The following is a 22,292-nucleotide window of genomic DNA, read 5'->3' as shown; positions in this document are numbered from 1 at the left end:
ATCGAAATGCATCACATTTATGTATGCACTGTATGAATTTCCTCTTGTCACTTGAATTATTCCGTAATTTTAGTAAACAACCTAGATATTATATAACAATCAAATAAACTTCCAGAAAGGGATAAATTTTATATTCTCTTTGGGGCAACCACAAGCTGTTAATCTATAATGTTTTGCCTGATAGTTTCTCCTCAATTGATTATTTCCTTGACCAGTTGGGACACACTGTGAATCATGGGATAATAACTGGGATTTGCTGTCTTTGCATTAGTTCCTGGGTGTCCTGCTCACCACCATTGCTGTAGCACCTTACTGGTGGCACCAGTGAAAACCATCAAAACTGGCCAAATTTCACCAGTGGGCCTGTTCTCACCCGGGGGGGGCAAAGCCAGAGGGGGCCTTTGGAGAGCATTTCTTCCCATTTCCATCTCACACTCATTCCTGTCTTTTTCCCTCCCACCAACACCTGGCGCTAAGAGAGAAATTCTGGTTTTAAACAACATCTTAAAATTCATCTATAATAGGATAGAGTTTAAAACACAGTGCAGGTAATTCTGCAGTGAAGTGTGAATTGCTTTCAAATTGGAAAAGTAGGGCACAGGCTGTACAAAGCTACATCTAGGGGTGCTTGCTATTAGCAGTCTGCACACACAGCATGTTCCAGTGCTATTACATATTCTATTTTCAGGACTGCTGCAGCAATGTCATCTGAAGAAAAGAAGGAGCGACCAGTAAGCATGATATGTGAAGCAACTAACTATAATCTGACATCAGATTATGCTGCTCATCCAATGAGCCCTGTGGGCAGAGTAAGTCTTTATGTCCAAATAAATTAGAACTCAAATAATTCAGTTATTCCACAGGGTGCTAGACAGTGCTGTCTGTTAGTATTCCACTGAAAAAGAGAAATGAAGCTTCTATATTTTTCAGGGCACTCAACTCCTTCCATGTTTAATTTGGAATCTGAAATGTCTCAAACAAATTGTCACTGTAGCTGTAATTTTTATCAGGTAACTCGGAGATCTTGTGACTTGCACGTACTTAAATTGACCTTTCTGATGTGTGTGAACAGCAAAAACCTGAGTGACTGATGAAGCATCACTGTTGCAGAAATTGCTCCATCACAAACAATTGCCTGGATGTGTCCAGGTAAAACAGAGAGAGCTGGGACTGTGTGCAAGAAGTAGCTGTGAGAGAGGTGGGAGGTGACCCTGTGCTGAAAAGCAGGTGACATTGGGCCAGAAACAGAATTCCTGGCTTCCCAGAAAAATTCCTGCTAAATGTTTAGGGGAATCCTAGGATCACCTTAATTTGTGTTTTGCTTCTTCATTCACCCAGTTTCTCAGGAGGTTAAGGTAAATGCCCAGATGTTCTTACCAGCTTTTAGGTTTATTGGATAAAGCTGATGAGCCTATTGTGTGCATTTTTATTTTTTTTTTAATTTTCAGCTTTTTTTTGAAAGAGAAGTGCACTTGCTACAAAGTTAAGAAGTGCCTTAAGTTTTCTAGGAGACCAAGAAAACAGCTTTGGTCAGTGATGGCAGACAAGAGCAGTCATCTCTTCTAGCCAGTAGTTAACAGTTAAACAAGGGGGAAAACCCTGTGCTTTAGTTAGTTATTGAAAATGTTAACCCTGAGAAGTGCTTTTTCAGCAAACTAATCCAGCCTGCAAGGGAAAAAATAAACTTTGGAATGCGTTCTAACTGAGCAAATTCCTTAATGTCAGAAACTTGGATTGAAATAATTGACTTACCAAGTGGTAAGAAACATTGCAAGGTTCCTTCAAGTGCATTTTGGAATCTTTTTGTTGTTTTAAATATCTCATGAGACAGGCAGAATCCTTGACCTATGTTAGAAAACTGTTATTTAATGAGAAAAGTGTCTTAATCTGTTAATGTTGCTGGGGGGAAAAATAGAGAGTCACAGATATATTATGAACAGTAAAAAAATCCATCTCAACTTTCATATGATCATGTTTAAGTCCATGCAGGAAAACCAGTGTGAAATACAAAAAACTAGAAAACCCCTGAACAACAGTAAAAAATAAACTCAAAACCAGCTAAGCCCTAAAACAAGCAAGCAAGCAAAAAACCCAAGGTAATTTCTTGTTAGAGTCATAACAGTGGTGTGTAGAATGCAGTAATTACATAGCTAGTTCTCTCAAAATTCATTTTCTGGGAAGCAATCTCGGGTTAAATATGCAAAATTAATTACAATTTAGGAGCATGTGTCTTACATTCTTCTCACTTTCAAAAGAGAAGTTGAAAATGCCATTTAGCCATAGTGTTAGAGAACAAAATTAATATTTCTATGGCCCAGTTACTGTGATTTCTTTTACTTTCATTGATTACTGGCACTTTAGCTTCATGTGAAAATAACGTTTTGAAAAAACAGACTGTTCTGCTTTTCATTCCTCCTGTTCTAGTTGTTTAAATGCACTTAAAATATTAGTATGATGATTGTGGCTGCATGTGTAATTACTGTACATCAGTTTTCGGATGTGCATTTGTCTGAATTAGTGCAAGACCATTTAAAAACTGTTGGTTTTTGGGAGGTGAATGCTGGGAAAGTAGAACCACAGCTAATATCAATCTGCCTTTTCTGGCAGCTATTCAAAGATAATGAGTTGAATCGTTTTTAAAGATGACTGCAGATATGGCCCATGGGTTGTACCTGGATACATGTCTTTCAAAGCCTGAAATTCTTAACTTCTGACTATAATATGTAGTTTGTAGTATTGTATATGTAGTATATATATGTAATATATATGTTATACATAATTATATATATATAATATGTATTATACATATATATATGCAATATTCTTTTGTATTAATAGTAGTATTGTGTATTGTAGCACAATAAAACAGGAATAAAATGTTGGAGAGAGAAGTTACAGAGAATTCATTAGAGAGGAGAAGGACGTCTCGTGTTGTTGCCAAACCAATTTTTTTTGGGTGGTTTTTGTTTTCAGAAATAAGTCATGACCACACCTGATATTGGAAAGTAGTGAGGAATGGGAAGAAGTTTCAGGCAGTTAAAGGGTACAGGAGAAAGTTTTCCTTGCATTGATGTTAATTGATCCCAGATAGATACAGAACTTGGAGAAGTTGCTATTTTCTGTCAGAAAGACTCTCTGGAGTCTGTTGCTGACCAGAGGCCAGTATGAGGTGAGGCAAAAATCAGTTCCTGCCCAGTAAAAGTCTTAATTCTAATCTTCCTTTCCCACTGTTTACATGAGAAAGGCCAAATAACAAATTACACCTCTGTTAAGAGCTGCTTATTTTTTGTTAGCTTGAAGTGTATTTCCAGACATCAAGGCACTAGCACAGACCCCTGGCTGTGAAAACCCACAGGCTTCAGATTGCTACAGCAGTATTTGTTTTCATCTCTCTGTAGAATGAAGAAATTATTTTTGTAGTTGTCTTTTTTTCGATCTTATTTGTCTCCCTGCTGTTAAAATCACTACCTAGACAAACAGGATTGTATGTCATAAATTGGTTTTTAATGTGTAAAGTCAGTCACATCACCAGTCACCCTCCATGGTTCAGATCTGCTGCTTTTCACTGCTGTCCTGATTATCAGCAGAATAAGGTGAACACATTTTTTCTCACAGAAAGTGGAGTGTTAGCCCAGGACAGCTGCTGAGGAGCTCCAGGTGATTCCAGTACAGCTGGGATGTTTCCCAGTGCTCACAAATATTAATCAGTTTGTTAATAGATATTTCAGTTCAGTCCAGCTTTGAATGGCTAGTGTAGGTGTAGCAGACCATTCAGGTTTGCTCAGGATCCAGGTTAGCTGGAAATGTCTGATTAACAGAAATTAAAATTATTATTATTAGTTATTATTAAAATTCCTTAGCAAACAGCACAGGGAACAGGAGGGGTGTGAAGGGCATTCCTGGTGCTCAAAGCTGGATGTCTGCACAGTGTTTTTATGGTTTATATTCAGACCAGCCCAGTAGTGCTCCTTGTGCATCTTATATTTTAGTCCTGCCTAAATGGAATCCAGTTTGCTTTATTATGCAAACCAAAGCATGCTAAGAGTGAATGATGGGGAGATTTGCTTCAAGAGCAACCTCCTGGTCCAAGCTAAAATGCTGAGGCAGAAACCCACTCAGCTCATGGAAAAGTGCAGCATTGGAAGGCACCAAAATTGCCTACAAAAATCCAGAAGGAAGCATCCTATTATTTTGTGGTTTGGAAGATAATGTAAGCCTTGAACACTGGAAACATATTTTTAAACAGAAGTTAAAACTAACAAAGATACAGATGTTTACTCTCTGAGTTTACATGCAGAAAATTTCCTTATTTGCAAGGTTCTCAATGTATGTTTTTCGAATTTAGATGCAATAAATTTAATGTTAATTAATGACTTTTGTGCTAGTTCTGAAACTGGGAAAGAAGCCTCACAGAAACCCTGTGTTTTTCTACCAGCTAAGCAGAGAGAAAAGCCACTTGCAGAGTGATGAATTGTGCAGCCCCAGATGCTGACTGCTCTGTTGTCCAGAGTTCAAAACCCCGCTGGGTGTTTATTTTTTCAGTTTTGGAAAACAGTAAATATCACTGGCTGGACATCCTGGCTTCTTTCTTAGCCCTGGATTTGTGCAGGGCTCTTCCCACAGGATCTGATTTTGGAGGCATCTGAGTTGCTGGGACTTAGAATGGATCAGATGGTACCAGGTGTGACTCTGCTTGCTCTGTTATCTTCTGCACCTTGCAGCAAGTGATGATTGTTTGGATCATTCCTTCACTAGCCTCTCTTTGCCTTCTCCAGAAGCTGGAGCTGGGCAAGATATCCTGAAATTTTTTTTTTTTTTTTTTTTTTTTTTTTTTTTTTTTTGCTGTGGGGTAAAAAGTACTTGACTCCTTCAGTTTTTGATTTTTTTTTCCTCCCCTGTCATTGTTTGCAATAATTAGTTATGTATGAGAGACAGGAATGGCCAGAGATCCTCAGGCATAACAAAAGGAGAAGTAATCTAAAGTCTGAGCACTCATAATTAGTTTATATTCTCACCTGCAGTGTTTCAGTGTCCCAAAATACAAAATACTCATTGTCTTAAGGTTCAGAGTTTGTTGTGAAGTTATTCTCTTTATGCAGCATGTGGCAAACTAATTACAAGTCATCAGAAGTGTTCTCTGTAATAAGTAAAAGTAGAAAGCACTTGTGATGCTGCATTTAGAAGTTTGTATTCACAGTTGGTAGGATGTAACCCATTAAAACTCTGTTGTTAGCTCAGTGAAATTGGAGTCAATATGGGTTTTTATCAGGTCTGCCTTAGGGACAGCTGTCTAAATTACCTGAATTTGTTAGACTTGACATAAGTGCATGGTTGTCTTCAGAAGCATTCTCAATGCATTAGCTATTTTTACAATAGCTAATTGTAAAAATAGAGCACTGGAGCGCTCTTGGGGGGTTTTGAACCTTTAGTACCTAATATTAGAGTAGGTGTGAGTATTAGAAATTATTTCTGATCAAAGTGTTAGCCCAGCTTTTGTGTGATATGCCAATACAGCAGTCATACAGCTTAACAGAGAGAGCTGTAGTTCACTTTATAACTGTATTTTTATACATTCTTTGTTCTGTATTCCTTTTTCACAGCTGGCTCTCATAATTCTCTTGGCTTCTTAGAAATCTTTGTCCATTTTGCGCTGATAGAAATGTGGAAGTTTTTTACTTTTATTCTTAATTAGGCTTGCTTTTTAGAACTGAGTCAAATTTCTGTATCTCTGGGGAAAATTGAAAGCACTCTGATTATTTTTATATTCCCCTGTGATTCTTGCAAAAAAGAAATACAAAATGTATTTTTTGTTGTAGACTCTAGGCAGGCACACATAACTTTTGTAATGTTTTGTTTGGTTTTTTTTTGCCAAGCAGTGTTGTATTCTTCAGTTAAGGGCATCATTGACAAAAGCTGCATATAATTTTAAATCAAGTTCTCCGTTTATGGTTTTTCAGCTACTGTGGGATTCTCTCTGAAGCATGAGTAAAACCCACCTTAGTTCTGTGATGGGTGTTGAGAGAATTTCCAGAGAGAAACCCCACACCTCATTTGCAGCAAAGCCTGAGTGGTTGTCAGGCATTCCTCCTTTAGGAATTTTGCATAACCCCATGATTAGTTTCAGTAGCAGAGAGAGGGAAGCTGAAACACAGGATTATAGTCTTGTCTCAATCCAAATGGTGGATTTGAAACAGAGATGTGAATGCTGTTTTAAAAACTTACTTGAACTTATCTTCTTCTGCACAGGAGTGTACTTTGCTCTGTCCCATCTCATGGTGTCTGAGGCACCAATTCTTACAGCATTTAAAACACAAATAAATGTTCAGCTCATTCAGTTGCAGAGCAAACTTTCTAAATGTAGACTGAAGTGTGAATTGGCAAAGCACTGCAGGTTTCTTTGTGCCTTTTCCAATTTCCTTTGGTTATTCAAGTAGAAGGATGAAATCTAAAATGCTTTATTTTTCCTGCTTCTCTTAATCATAGGTGATCATTGCAAAATTGTAAAAAATATAAGCAACAGCTGATATGAGATCAAGAGTTCCATGGAAAGGTTTCTAAGTAGACTTTAGTGCAAGCAAGTAAAATAATATTGAACAAAGAAGGAATACTGAAAAATTAATTTATTTTAGGAAAGGGGGGGTTATATCTTGTTGGAATCTGAACAAGTTTTCATGTGTTAGTTCAGTGTTGGAAGCATGAAAGAGTAGGATTTCTTGCCCAGGTGATGTAGTTTTTCATAATTAATGTTCTGTGAGTTTACTTCTCTTCCTACAGCTCAGTGGGCACTCTGCCCATCTTAGAAGAAGGTCAGATGTATATTTGGTTGGGTTTTTTCTTGTTTGAAAAAATCCCAAAACATCTTTTAGTACTTGTCTTGGGATTTATCTATGTATTCTCTGCAGAAGAAAAGAAAGAAATGCTGAAACCAGCAGAACCATCGCAGTAATTATTTATCTAAAAAAAGAATAGAGTTTGTGTTCTGCAGTCCCCCAGAGGAGCACATATAAGAAAAAGATGTTAAAGAAAAGAAAAGCGTTTTGATTTTTGTACAGTTATTGATGTCATGGTGTCTATAACGTGTTCAATTCAATTTAGACATCACGATCTTCAAAGAAGGTTCATAATTTTGGGAAGAGATCGAACTCCATAAAGAGAAATCCTAATGCACCAGTTGTCAGACGAGGCTGGCTCTACAAACAGGTACTCAGACCCTCCTCACCCCCCTCTTTTTTTTTTTCTTCCCTCTACAGTGTGCTACCAAAGACAACCATTTCCATAAAATACAATGATAGCAATAGCAGAATGAAGCTTTAAACTCTGGTCTTCAATTCATTAACTCCTTAGTGGATATCAGTGTGATACAAATAAGAATGTTATAGATGAGGAAAAATAAACAACCTTGAGAAGCCAACCCTACGCATTTCAGACTTCTTTGGCTGCGTGGGCTGGGAAATGAGGACTTTTACATTCTCGGGGTCACCTTGACACCCAGACCCCGAGACTTGTCCTGCTCTTGGCAGCACTGCTAATGCAGTCTGGGATGCTGCTGCTCTCCCTTGCTGTGAGGGTGCATTCCTGGCTCACGTTGGTGCAGGGGGTTATTCCTCTCCTGATGGAGGACTGAGCATTTCCCTCTGTTGAACTCCTAGAGATCCTTCTCTGCCCAATTTCCCAGCCTGTCCAGTCCCCTTGGATGACAGCACAACCATCTGGAGTATGAGGCACTCCTCATAACTCTACCTATGTGCAGACTTGCTCAGGGTGAGCTCTGTGTGCAGCTCATTAATGAAGTTGTTAAATTGCCTTGGCCACAGTGTCAACCCCTGGGGCAGACCACGAGGCACTGGCCACCCATTCCCTGGGGCTGGCATGTCAACCAGTCCTTAATCCACCTCAGGGCTGGAGATGGTTCATGTGGGGAACAATTTAAATGCTGTGATGTTTGATTGGCATTTGTAAGAAAAGGTGCCGCTGTGTATTTCCATGTTGGAGTAGTCATTGAGAGCCAATTTAGTCAATTTTATCAAGAGATATGATCTTCAGAAATGGATAGTGAAAGCCTGTGCAGGTTTCTTTCTGATAGTAAAATAACATTTATGTAATCACAGAGTGGCAGTTTTTGTTTAAATCAGGGTGTGCTGTCTCAGTAAGTGTAGTGATTTTCTGTCATTTTACTGCTAATTTTTAAATCCGGAGCCAACTCCTTTTTTGGAAGATGTTTACAATGAACATACTTTTTCTGAATAATGTTTCCTAGCCAGTGCTTGGTTTACCCTTTCTTCTTCTTTCAGCTCATTTCCCCCACTCCAAAAAGAGCAGAGCTTGAAATACAAGGCTAACAATTATCCTGACTTTTCTTGGGCTGGGTAACTACCCCAAAAACAAACCCACCCCACAGTTTTTCATTAGAGAATCCCTCTTCTTCATTGTCACAAAACCTATTTACTATAAGAATATTTTCTAATTCACACATACTTTTCTTTATGGAACAGATTAACATATTTATTAAATCTGATTCTACCAGGATGTGTGTGCTGCTGTGCTCTGGCTTATTTATACTGTAGGAGTGGGGCAGTCTTTCATTCTGAGTTGTGTGGTGTGAATTGGTTATAAGCATAAAAGAAAATTAAATTGTTGTAGGAATAAACTTTATTTGGGAAGGAAATTTGCTCTAGGCATATGAGTGGTAGTAGAAGACAAAGTTAAACAGAATTTCTTCAGAAAACAGAGGAGGATGTACCTGAAGTGTTATCTTCCTTTTTAAGAGAAAAAAGGTTTTTTTTTGGTTTTTTTTTTAATTAGTTAAACTGTAGGTGGTAATCTCTAGCATGCCTGGAAAAAAGGAGGCTCAGACAGGGCCTCCCTACTCTCTACAGCTGCCAAAGAGGAGATTGCAGTGAGGTGAGGGCTGGTCTCTTATCCCAGGTGTCAAGTGACAAGACAAAAGGAAATAGCCTCAAGTTCTAGGCTGGATATTGGAGAAAAATTCTTCACCAGAACAGTTGTTAAGCATTGGAACTGGCTGCCCAGGGAAGTGGTCAGGTCATCAACCCTGAAGGTGTAATTAGATGCATTAATGTGGCACTTGGGGACGTGGTTTAGTGGTGGACTTGGCAGCGCTGGTAGCAGCTGGACTCGATGAGCTGAATGGTCTTTTCCAACCTCAGCAGTTCCGTGATTCCCTGTTCACCTCAGGATTCCTGGGTCACAGCCTTTCTCAGCAGTGACAGCTCAGGGTGAGAAGTCAAACACTTAAAACAGCCAAGAAATTGAGCCAGCAGCACACACAGCACAGTTGTGTGTTGAGTTTTTATCTTCTTTTTTGCCAGGGTTGGGATTAAATGCGTGAGACGGTATTTCTTGTTAGGACTCAGATGTTTATTAGTTCTTATCTGTGTCACAGTCTCACAAACCCTGAGTTCTACAGCACTTCACTCTAACAAACTAAAAATGGAGCCCCATCTCTCTCTCTACAAGGCCTTTTAAGGATAAACTGTCCAATTAAGAAATGACACCTAAATTAGTTTTACTTTTAACCCAATAATCAATCACCCATTCTTGCAATGAGAACTTTTTTATCCAATTACACAAAACCACCCAAACCCACGGAGAAGACGGTGAAGAAGAAGGACCAGCCTCTGACCTAAAACCTCCATCTTGCTTTATATATATTACTGTGTTCTAAAACCTTAAACTCTAAGTTTTCCACCCTGTGACATTACACTCTTCTAATTCAAACTCCACACCCACAATCTCAGTTCTATCATTCCATTTTGGAAGCTTCTCCACAGCCTCAGGTCAAACGCAGTGTTCTCTTGGGGGTCAGTGTCTGTCAGCACAGAAAGTCTCAAATTCTCAGCAAGCAGTTGTGCAGTGCCTGGTTTGTGCTGGGAACCAGAGCTGTCCCCAGTGTGTGTTTTCTGACCTGATCCCTGTGATTCCTGCAGGACAGCACTGGAATGAAGCTGTGGAAGAAGCGCTGGTTTGTGCTCTCAGATCTGTGTCTCTTCTATTACAGAGGTAAGTTCAGCTCCTGGGAGCTTCCTTTGCTGATTTTGCAGGGAGCAGATAAATTTTGACACACCACTCAAATGTAAGAAATAAGCTGCTGCTTAACTTAATGGATTAAAATGGTTGTATAGCTGTCAATATCCAGGCCTGCTACTCTCATTTTTTTTTTGTTGTTTTGTTTCTTTGCTAATTACCAGTTTCACATAATTGCTTCCTGCCTGCCAGGCTGTGCTCAAAGGGCAAACCAGAGCCACCTCTGTTACTAAATTCTGGGTTGTAGTTTTTCTCACAGTTTCTGTTGCTAGAAACTAAGCATGTCAGGTTAAATCTGATTTTTATGTGAGTTAAGTAGCTGAAGTGGGGATATAGTGCAGGGGAGCTGAAACTCTGCATTTAGAATGGTAAAGAGAGAATGGTAAAGAGCCTTTGGGAGCTCTAATCAGTGTTCATGAATACTTATCAAATGGAATGTTGTCCAATTCCATATGAGTAGAAGTCTCTGCTGTATTTGGAGCAAAAGAATCTGTTACTAACCTCATATAGCGAGATCTGACTTATTTTACATGGGAAAAAATTGTTGCTTCTCATTCTAGTCTGGAGTTAGGTGGGTTAGTGATCCCTTCACCGCTGCAGATTATGAACTGTGGTGTTTCTCCAAAAGCAAATGGGACTTGTGCGTAGGGAAACGTGGACAATCCTGAAATAAAGTCTGCAGCCATTTTAGTTTAAAGGAGGCTGAGAGTGAGGAGGATTGTAAAGCATGGCAAAATAGAGCAATGTAAGCAGAGCTATCTGCTGCCTTAATGTGGGAGAAGGGCAACAGAGGGTTTGAGTTTGGGATGAAACTTTGGAATTGGTAGGACTGGTGCTGATGTTGGTGAGGCTGAAAGCAGAGACTGAGGAATTTAAAAAGGTCTTCACTGGAAGTGCAGCACGGATCCAATCAAAGACAAGTCAGGTTTGAAATATGAAAGCTCTCTTTGCAACTGATTTAGTTAACAAATTCTGAATTATTAAAATATGATCATTAGGCTTTGTTTCTCTATCCCAAGTAGGTCAAAATCAGGCTGAAATTCCAATTGTGGAGGCATTAACTGACTGATACAAATACATTATGGTTACATAAGTGGCCATTATATGCTTGGTGCTTTTTACAGGTTTATTTTAAACACCTCTTCAGGCTCCTTGTTCAAAAAGTTGTAAAAAAGAATGCTACATTATTGCTGCCTTAAGAACAGATTAACTTGTATTTAAGCACTGCACAGGAACTTTGTCAAAACAAAAAAAAGCAATAAGCAAAACCAACAACAAATAAAATAAATATGAACAGCTCTGTAATCTTATTTTTTATTTTCTCTGTGTTATTCTGCCCAACATTCTGAAATCCAGGCAGAATAATGTAAAATATTTATGTGATAAATGTAGCTTTTAGCCATCACTCACTAGAAAGTAGTAAAAACTGTTAAACTGGAATTAAATGTATGTAGTGATAGTCCAAAATGTATTAGAAGTGGCTGATAAAATATAAAAAGCTTTTACTCTAAACCCAGTTATATTTCTGTTAATTCTGTCTGAGGTAGTGAAAAGATAGGAAAGGGAGGGTCATGCACTTGCTCCCAGATCAAACCACAGACGTGTTTGTGGTTGTGCAGTTGTGGTTGTTTGGTTTCTTTGGTTTTGTTAGTAAATCTTGCTAAACTTTCAGAATTGTGTTACAATGTTAGCAGCTGAAATCCAAATTATAGATAAAAAGAAAAATTGTGTCATAGTATTTATTTTCTCCCAGCTTAGAGAATATTCTCTTTCTGTTCCCCCGAGGCATGAAGGACTATCCACTTTCATACTGGAAGGTTGTTATTGGCACAAATAAAAGTTCTTAGAACTGAACAGGAGATCCACTGCTTTTTTTGTGTGCTGTTCATACACAGCACACAAGTAAAGATAATATGGGGCAGTGGGATATGTGGACAAAAGCAAACATGATTTGGAACAGATTTTAAAAACGTGGAACTGGAATGTGGCAGAATGTCTTTAACAAAGACCAAAGTCCTTCAGACATGCAGCTGTTCAGTGGAACAAAAATGCTGAATGCTGTTACGTGGCACTAGTGGGGGATTTACTCAGCCATTAGTCAAAATATCATCTAGGAAAAGAGAACTTTTCCCACAAACAGAAGTCCAAATAAAGTAAACCCCAATATTTTCCCAATATGTATTTGGGGCCAGGGCACTTTTGTGTGTGGCTAGCAAGGAGTTAATATTTGAAGGGAAGATGGGATGGTTTCAGTCATATTTAAAGGTACTGTTGAGTTGCTGGAAGTAAATCCACTCCGTTTATTTTCTGCCTTATAATAGGAATGAATTTATGCTCAGCTCTGCAATTTAAAGAACTATCCCCAAAAGCATCGTTTTTACATCTAATCTGTCATGTGATACTAAAATGTCTGGGCACAACTTTCCCCATATAAATAACTGAAATGAAGGTTTGGCTTTTCAAAATCCAGGAGTAAGTGAGAACCTGGAAAATATTTTTAAGTCCACATATAAGTAATAGTCCTATCATGCTATTTAAGTGTATTTTAATTGTAGCAGTGTTGATTTTTCATTGAAATTTTGCAGTGGCTCTTTTCATCTTAATTTCATAGATTTTTTGTGGGCACTATCTTCAGCCAAGAGAAGTGTTATGAGGGACAGTCTCTAAGATACTGATTGTGAATAGGAGTTTTGTACATAAAATACAATTAAGACAGACTTTATGAATTGCATCAAATTATTCCTTTATTAAACTATAAGTGGATTTAAAAGCTGGTTGGGGCTTTCAATTAAAATGTCAAACTTTTTATGATCTCTTGATCTAAAATTTTAAGTAAAACAAGGCTCTGGGAAAAGGGCATTTATTTTGGGGGAGAGCTTTTTTTACAAATTATCTGAAATGTGTGCATTCTTACAAATGGAATGCAATTGAGTGTAAACTCTTTGTGGGAATTATAATGATAATTAATAATTAATTATTATAATGGGGATTATGTAGCATAATATGCCTGAAATTGGAAGAGGAATGTGCACATTTTCTCTAAAATGCCAGCAGTCGTAAGCAGTGTTTTTAACTACTTGTGTTGTCAGAGGTGTTTTTATAGAGGTGTTTTTACAGAGCAGACAGGAGATGTGTGCTTTTCTGGTTGTCACTGAATTAGGAGCTTGACTTCCATCTGCTCTTCAATGGATTTCTGGTTCTTAATTCTTTGTCTTCTGAGCTGAACTTCTTGGTCGTGCTCGTGTGTGCCTGAAAGAGTTTCATGAAGTGTCAGGATGCAAGTGTTGTATGTCCAAAGGCCATTTTCTAATCCCAGTGTGCGTTCCCAGATGAGAAGGAAGAAGGAATCCTGGGGAGCATACTTCTGCCTAGTTTCCAGATATCTGTGCTGTCTGCTGAGGACCACATTAACCGCAAATACGCCTTTAAGGTGAGGGAATCAGCTTTTCCATTGGATTTTGTGTCTGAAAGCACAAGGGCCTGATCACAAAAACTCATTTTGCAGAGCTGCTAGGTAAAAAAGGATTGACAAACAGCTTCTGAGGCTGCTTTTTGCATAAAAGAGTAGCAAAAGTTTCAATATCAATTTTTTATCCTGATAAAAATATAGACATAATTGCTAGAATGGGGAAATGGATGGGTATCACTTAGTAGTAGTGTTTTCTTTTTTAGTTTGTGGATCTTAAATCCTGTGTGGTGCTGTAGAATTATAAACCAGCATCTGCAGCTGAACTTATCCCACTAATGAAAGTTCATTTGTTATTTAATACAAAGTATCTTTACACATAAATAAAAATAAGAATTTATTATCACTTAAATCACAATGTTACATGAATCACTCTTAGTGTTTAGTGGCAATCTTAAATCATTATATAAATCACTTTACTAAGCATTTTGTCCTGACTTTTTTTATTGTTGTTTTATGAGCTCCTTTTAGCACTTTGTTTGGTCTCCTAACCAAGACATCATTTATTTACTATGGTAAGTACAAATTAAAACTTACTGTATCATTCAGACTGTCAAAATCTATGCTAAAATCTTATTTATTAGAATTGTATTAATCTAAATTAATGAATGCTCAATATCATTTTTAGTAGATTGAAGAAGTTTAAGGGCTTTTTGTTTAATGTATTAATGAAGAAGCAGCCATGATTGGAAATTACAGGCAGTTATTTTGAAAATATGAATGCAGTGACTAAGAAACACTGTAGTGTTCCTTTGATTTTTTTTTTTCTGAGCATATTATTTGAAAAAATCTTGTTAGATAAAGCATTAGAGTGAATATGCAGTAACAATATTTGTCTCTCTTCTTTTACAGAACCTTACATTTTTATTGCAATGACCATGTCATTTCCAATCAGGCAGCTCATCCAAACATGAGGACCTATTATTTCTGCACAGATACAGGGAAGGAGATGGAGTTGTGGATGAAAGCCATGATAGATGCAGCACTTGTGCAAACAGAGCCTGTGAAAAGGTAGTGTGGATTGACAAAACAGTGGGACAGCGTATTGCTTTCTCTTGTTTAGTTTGATTTGTTTAGTGAAAGACTGGTACTTAAAATAGAATGTAAATCAACTGAAGTGATTTCTCCTGAAATTGAAAACTCCTTACTAACTGGACAGTGTTGGATAAAATTTTGAAATAGCAAAAATAATCTTAAGTTCTGTTCTGAATATTGATTGTCAGGAGCTAGAAGAAAAAAAATGAACTATCCCTTTAGCCAGTGGCATCAGAAGAAGTGCAGTGACAAATTCTATGTGCAGGCATGTTTGACTTCCCTGCCCTCCTGACTGAATAGCAACAGCAGCTCAACTGGTGGCAGCCTTTGGCATAAACCTGTCATAATCCTCAAATTCACAGCTGGAGTTTCTGGCTAAATTAACCAGTTGTACCTGTGGGCAACCTGTGGGGAGCCATTCTTGTTCATCATTAAGCTGTCACCAAATTTATGCTTACCTGATCTGGAGCCTCACCTTCCTGTGCCCGTGTGTTGACAGTGAAAAGCAAATTATCACCGGAAGATTTGTGCTCTCCGAGACTGAGCCCTGTCTGCTGCTGTCTCTCCATGAGAGTCATTTGCTCTCAGAATGTGGTCCCTGGGGTCAGCTCCATGGCATCTGCAATGGAAACCTCATCAATTGAATGTTTAAAAGCTCCTCGTTATTGACAGCACAGAAGTTATTGCTGATGGCTGCTGTCACTTGATCCACTCCGTTAGTTCCTGCTACCCTGAAGCTAAATAAAGTCAGCAACGCTGAGAAACTCTTGAGTTTAAAAAAGTAATAGAAAAATCTCATGGTCACAGGTACCAGAGAAGTTTAGTAGTAATAAACTTTATCTGAAAAATCAGGTTTGGATTGCAGATACAATGGTAATTTAGACATGGAGAAATTATTAAACCAAATGAAACCCACTTCACTTGAACCAAAAATCACATATCAATTGTATAAACACTTTGTAGAGGAACAAAACTGAACTGGAGTCATTCTCAATCTTTTTCTGAACTGAGGAAATGGCCTTCATTTGATATTTGCAATACTTTGAATATCTGCCTGGATATCACAGGCAGAACAGGCTTGCCAGCAACGAAATAGTTGTCAGAAAAGCAACTTATATAATGCCATCTTGTTGTTTTGATTCAGGCAAGAAACCTCAGAATGAAACAGAAGTAGATGTGACCTCTTTGAAAACTTTGTTGGTAGTCTTGAAATAATTACTTCAGAGAAAACAGATATCAAGACCAAATCTCAAAGAATTTCAAATCTGTTAGCTATAATAAGGAAGAAAACTCTTAAGACATCTGTTTTCTAAAGAATCCATCTATTGGCTGTTTTTTAAGCTCTTAAAATGAAACATAGCAGGATATGATCTTATGCAGAAGAAATACTGTTCCTTCCCTGTAAAAATCTGTTAAGTATTAAGTGTCTTATTACCTCATCTCTAAGTAACCTGAATTTTGGCATAGATTAAGCTTAAGCATAAATGGTTTTGGTTCAGTCAAATTTGGCAGTACTTTTGTTACTGAGTTCTGGTTTTTTAGAGGTTCTGACACTGCACTGAATACAGTTTTCTAACAGACTAGATACTTGCAATGCAATAAATGAGTACTTAAGAACTTGCTTCCTTAAATATTCATGTAAACTGACGCTGGGCCACTTTTAATTGCCTGTTAATATAAAATGCTCAATGATAAATCAAAAGTTTTTACATTATAATTCTTTAAACCTAGAAATCAAGACACTTCACTGCTTATGGTACTATGGAAATCAAATCCAAAAGTCTGTTAAACTGAATCTTTTAAATAATTTTAGCACAATTTTTGTGTCTATTTTTCTGGAGATGTGAGTTCCTTGGAGAGGATAAAGATAAAAGGAGTATTTAAAACGTTAAGTTGGTGGGAGGGAAGGGATGTTGCCAGGTTTTTCATAAACTACTCTTTTACTCTTTATTTTCCACACATAGTTAGCCACATAAACCACAAATGAGATACTGAAGTAAGAAAGTAAAAATGTACCCATTTCTCTTAGAACTGGTCTTTATTAGCAGGAGAAATACTCCCTTCTAATGTTTAGCTGCAGGGAAGGACAAACAGTATTTGGTCCTATTGACTTAACTGTAATTATCCCTTTCTAAACAGTTCTGGCTTTACCTAGATAGTACATTCAAGTTTAATGATATACTGAGAGACCTATTAAAATAATTAAACAAAATAATTTATTTAGTGAGTAGCTGTTGAAGCTTATGACTCAAAATATGATCTCAAACACCCTCCCTGGCTGCTTGCCTGTGTTTTTAGATAGGAGTGTCCACCAACACACTGATTTACAGTTTAACCTAAATGCTGATTCTCTGCTCTCCCAGGTTTGAGTGTCATTTTTCTGTCCTTTCACTGTCACCTTGTGTGCTGCAGCCTTTGTTTCTCCTCAGTGATGCAGCATGTACTAAGAAAAGATTGCTTCTTTCCCTCCTGGTGTAGTTACTTTCCCTGAGCAGCATAAGCCAGGCTGCCAAAAAAGCACTTGTTATCATAGAGACATCCACGGTGGGGGCTGACTGACGTCAGTGTGCTTGGAAAAGATGGCTTTTCCTTTTCAAATGCCTCTGCCTTGCTTCGTTAAATCACAGTCCTCGTGTCCATCTGATCATTAATCACATGCTCCCCCCTCTCCAACCCTTTCAGCATTATTTCTTTCTATAAACCAGCATAAAATTGTACTTCTCCTGTACTGCATATTGTACATATGATTCCTTTTTGGTTGCAGAAATATATAAATTGCATTCAGCATATGCTGAAAGACCCATGTTCAATGCTCATTCTCTTCCTCTTCTCCCTATCCCATCCTCAAACAGCCTGCAAGCTTTGTTGAATATGTCTTGGAGAGCTAACTATAAATATGGAGCCAAATACACATATGGATTTATGTTTCTTACATTTGTTTTTGATAATTTTTTCCCATATGGGTCCTCCAGTGTGGAAAGAGATCCCTTGCTCACTCAGAGTTGGCTGATTTGGTGTCACCAAGTTGAGAGAGCCCAGCAGGCTGTTTGAATGTCAGTCCTTCAGCCTCTACACCAACCCAAAGAGTGTAAAATGTAAATGTTTGGCTCTGTATAACCATAGTAATGAGGGATACAGCATGAGGCTGCATGGAAGAACAATTCTGTGATTTTGGGAGTTGCTGGTTTTTAATTAAAACACAGTGGAAAGTACTGTGAGAGTGTGAATTGAGCACAGTGCCAAGGCTTGACTTTGCCACATATATGATGAGTGTCCTAGACATGCTACTTTCCCTCTCCACCAAGGATTTTCCACCTTTTCCTCTGCTCTAAAGCCACCTGAGAATGATTTATAATATGTTTTATATTATATAATGGGGTAGGTGGTGCTGTTGGGACATGCTGCAAATATTAATGCCCAGGATTATTTGCAAGGTAGTCTTTATATTCATTTGTAAACTCCAGAATGCTGTCTCAAAACTGCAATCTTAACACCTTTACTTGATAACTGTAGGAAATGGAGCTTTTAATTCACATTCCTGTTGGGAAATTCCTTTGGTTTCTGGTAGAGCACTGGGTAGTGCAGTTTTGAGGTAGGAATGGGGAGGATCCTTTTGTTTTCCATTACCTTGAGAAGGAATCTAGGCACAAATGTTTGGTCTTGGGAGCAATTAAAGATCTTGGGGGGGGGAAATAAATGGCTTTTTTTCACAGTGGGGTAAGCAGTAATGCTGACAGCTGTGTATGTAGTCAGTCTTCTTGTGCTCCTGGTAAGTTGTGTATGTGATGGCCTTTTTATACACACTTCAACTGGATGCAGTTATAAAGATGAATAATGCATTAAAAAAAAAGATACAAAACAAAAAGTTAATTTTACATCCTCTTAAAATAAAGTGTTGTTCTTAGTTTGGTTTTATACAGAGATATAATCTTAAGAAATTATATCTCTTCCTCTTTTTCCTCCCATACCAAAAAATATAGAGCAAAACATTTTAAAGTGGTGAGGTTATTTTTTTAGTGAACTAAACCCAAAAGTCAATTTTTGAGCTGGAATTGAAATTCAGGTCTTCCCAGTTTGGCAAAAGATAGAGCCTCTTGACATTTGGAAATTTTAAAAAGAAGGTCACTAATAGAACTGCACACATTGAGTACTTGTGTAAATACTGTAAAGCAGTAGCAATTCTAAAAGTATCATTATTTTTGTGGTACAGTTCCTTAAGTCAGCAGCTATTTCCCCCCTTAAAATTAGAAAAAGCCACAATAATTTTCTGCAAAATGTGTGCCAGCCAAAGTGATAACACACCAGAGAAACCTAACTGATACCAGTGACCATGAAAAGTCATTTGCTTTCTTTAAAGGAGCTCATTATATGCTAAATTCAGCAGTATTGTGAATCACAAGCTGACTTTGAAAACCATGTGAATTTCAGCCTGTTGACATTTGGAAGCTGTAGCTCTTAGAGAGCCACTGAATATTTTTACCCTTTGCATTTTCCACCCTCCAGGAGCTGAACATCCACTTTTTTCAGACTCTGGCTTTATTTCCTGTGGTGCACATGTTTTCTAGGGGGTTAAGTGACTCTTGAATTGAAAACAAAACCAAAAAAACTCATGTTATAATTGTTTTTAAAACAGCAAATAAAGACAAAAGTGTAGAAGAAAACAATACTCACACTTGCCAACCAGAAAAACCCCAAATCAACCAACTAAAAACCAAACCAATCAAGCACTACCACCAATCCCCAAACAAAATTAAAAACAAAAGGAAAAGAACACCAAAACAACGGCAACAAAACCCCCCAACCTGTCCTTGATTATTGTGAAAATGTCCTGATTTTTTCTCTCAAAGTCAAGATATTATTGCAAAATATACAGTCAGAGGTTCACTGAAATAACTTCCAATTTTTTATTGTTATTTGTAAGGAACATTTTTTTGGTATTATAACTTGTCATATGTTCCATTCCAGAATAGAGAAGTTCACTGTTGAAAATACATCACCTCGAGAGGCAAATAACATTTCAAACCATCGGGTGCTAATTAAGCCAGAGGCACAAAACAACCAGAAAAACAAAGAAGTGAACAAAAACGAGGAGAAGAAAGCTTTGGAAGCTGAAAAGTACGGATTCCAGAAAGTCGGGCAAGACAAACCATTAACAAAAATCAACAGCGTGAAGCTGAACCCTTTGGGATCCGAGTACAGGACTTTGCCCATAAGCACAATTCCAGGTGGGCACTTCAGGCCTGTCCATTTGAATGGCTCTGAGAGTAAATCCATGGGAGTGGTGCTGGCGGATGCCGGGGATGGGGCCCATCACAACGCGGTGCCGGCGCACGCCGAGTCCGAGCGGGTCATGCAGAGAACCAACTCCATGCTGCAGCTGGAGCAGTGGATTAAAATCCAGAGGGGGAAAGGACATGAGGAGGAAACAAGAGGGTGAGTACTGGCTAATTTTTTTTTTTTTAGCCTTTCTAGTAAATAGTACTTACATTTATAGCCTGGTTATTTTCTCTAATTATAGATCTATATTATATAATCGCATTCTTCCGTCTCTCTAAGAAATGCCTGGGTCACTTCTGAGAACAGAGAAGTTTCTTATATTAGCATTTGAATTATCATGAATAAACTGAAGTATATTATTAATAAATAATAATGGCCATAAACCCTTTTTGGGCGTTAGGCATAACCCTGTCCTAGCCAGGAGAAGGTGTCATCACTCAAAAAAAATTCTTTTTCCTCTTAAAATCTGTTCTTGAAATTGCCTGCTCTTCTGCATTTGAGGATTCTCAGAACTGATGTATGAAAGTTTCTTTTATTAGCATTTGAATTATTATTAATAAACTGAAGTATATTAATAACTCAATAACTAAAAATGGTCACAAATCCTTTTTGGGTGTTAGAAATTCCCCTGTCCTAGCAGGGGACATGTGTCATCACTCATAAAAATTACTTTTCCTCTTAAAATCTGTTCTTGAAATTGCCTTCTTTTGTACATTTTTGCTCACCAATTCTTGTAATAATATTTTATTTGAAATTCTTTTAAAAAAATATTCCTGGGAGCTTTGAAACTTTAAACCAACTTTAAATGAAGAGAGGGAGAGAGAGGATTTACCTAAAAATAAGACAGAATCTAACTTGATGCTTAAAGCTTCTCTTCTCATGAAATTAGCTATCAGCCAGTTATAATATTGAGCTCTAGAGCTTATTCATGAAGCTTTAAAATGGTGTGTAAATGATTGACAATACTGAATGTCATGCCAATAGCAATTTCTCTGACAGAAGTGCAGGGATGTTGCTTCCAGGCTGCCTTACAAACAAGCAGCTCCAGCAGGAAAATGCTAAAGGTGTTTAATATTACATTTGATAGGAAGTATGGAGATGCTATCACAGGAGATACTTGGAAGGGCTGGAAATTAGGGAGTTTGTGTATAGATGGATGACAGAGCAGAGCTTAAGATAAACCAAGTTGAGAAAATGTGTTTCCCCCACAAATTTTGAGATATGTAGCTGGGGGCTTCTCTTTTTTTGCAAAATCTTGAAACATTTCCATGAACTTGGCTTCCACTTGCCAAGGTTGAAGATTTCCTCACTGCTTTTAGCCCTTCTTTACACATAAATAGGATTTCTTAATGTTTTGTTTCATGAAATGCTCATCATAAGTAGTTTGATCGAGTTTGAACTTCAATACAGACAGGGACTTGCACACCCTGACATTTATCTTATTATTTAAACTTGCATAATGAGAACTCAGAAGGCTCTTTCATGCAGTTAATTTTTTTAATTGGGCTTTAAAACTTGCAACCAACTAGACAGAAGAAACTAGGAATAGCTATGCTATTTTTCAGTTGTGAACAAGTATAAAAACCCTAAAACCGATTTTGTTGTGGGAATCAAATAGAGGGAAATGCTATTAACAATATGTTACTAATTAACAATATTTTATTCCTGAGTATAGGGAACACTTGTTTGCCTAGATAAGTGTGGCACTGATAACATAAATACTTTCAAAAGCAGTTCTACATAAAAAGTTGCAAACTGAAGGAGAATTTGCCTTGAGCTATTTTTGCTTTGCATGGAGACAGCCTTGAATAATGATCCAAATTTCTAATGTATAAAATGATGTCTTTTAAATGGGGATACATTTAAATTTAAAATTTTATGTTTCTTCAGGTTTCTGATTTCTGGCTGGAGAGATAAATTTAAGTAGAATCAAAGTTGGTGAATGAGAGTAGAAAAAAGTTCTGGTTTATGTTAAAACTTAAGGTTGGGGTGAGAGGAACCTAAGGCTGTTTAAGACCTGTAAAACTCGTAACTAAAATTTTTGAAAAAAGTAGTCTTTACCTAATGGGAGAAAGTTGCTGATTGTCCACCAAGCTGCTTTCCAGTGCATCTATAATTATTGTGTCTGCATTAGAGAAATCATGGAGGGGAGTATCTCTGGTATGTCAGACTCCAAAAAAAAAAAAAAAATGGGACTAATGCTAAAAGGTTAACAAAGATGTTCAATTAAATAACTATATATAAAAGAAAAGAGGAGCTCTTAGTTCCTCAGTAGAAAATGAAAAAGGTTCACTATACATCAGCTAATTTTTTTAGAGGAACAGGCTGACCCCTAAGTAGTTTGATTGCCCAAAAAAGCAATGAGAATGACAGCAATGTAGATTTTAATTCTTCAAGGTGTTGTCTGTTGTTTCCATGGATCTAGACATCTAGTTGGGCAAAACTCACATGAATAAACTGCTGCCTTAAG

General features: G+C 37.5%; 1 protein-coding gene across 30 annotated transcripts in view; it reads left to right on the top strand.

Annotated features, from left to right (window-relative positions):
- Window positions 1-22,292, top strand: part of PLEKHA5 (pleckstrin homology domain containing A5) — a 163,467-nt gene that overhangs the window by 94,554 nt on the left and 46,621 nt on the right. For 26 of the 30 annotated variants that reach the window (XR_005979053.2, XM_072923796.1, XM_072923789.1 and 23 more), the window contains 6 exons: window positions 689-809; window positions 7,096-7,200; window positions 9,948-10,020; window positions 13,374-13,474; window positions 14,406-14,521; window positions 19,511-19,978. Coding sequence is in view for 29 of the 30 variants with exons in the window: in XM_072923796.1 (XP_072779897.1) it covers window positions 689-809; window positions 7,096-7,200; window positions 9,948-10,020; window positions 13,374-13,474; window positions 14,406-14,521; window positions 19,511-19,978 (984 nt within the window). In the remaining variant the exon portion in view is untranslated. Of the gene's footprint in view, window positions 1-688; window positions 810-7,095; window positions 7,201-9,947; window positions 10,021-13,373; window positions 13,475-13,981; window positions 14,026-14,362; window positions 14,522-19,510; window positions 19,979-22,292 lie in introns of those variants that run through there. The other 4 variants (XM_041713688.2, XM_072923801.1, XM_072923799.1 and 1 more) reach the window with 4 other exon arrangements.

This window comes from Taeniopygia guttata, chromosome 1A (assembly GCF_048771995.1).
Source record: "Taeniopygia guttata chromosome 1A, bTaeGut7.mat, whole genome shotgun sequence".
NCBI lineage: Eukaryota > Metazoa > Chordata > Aves > Passeriformes > Estrildidae > Taeniopygia > Taeniopygia guttata.
This window is presented reverse-complemented; position numbering and strand designations above follow the sequence as displayed.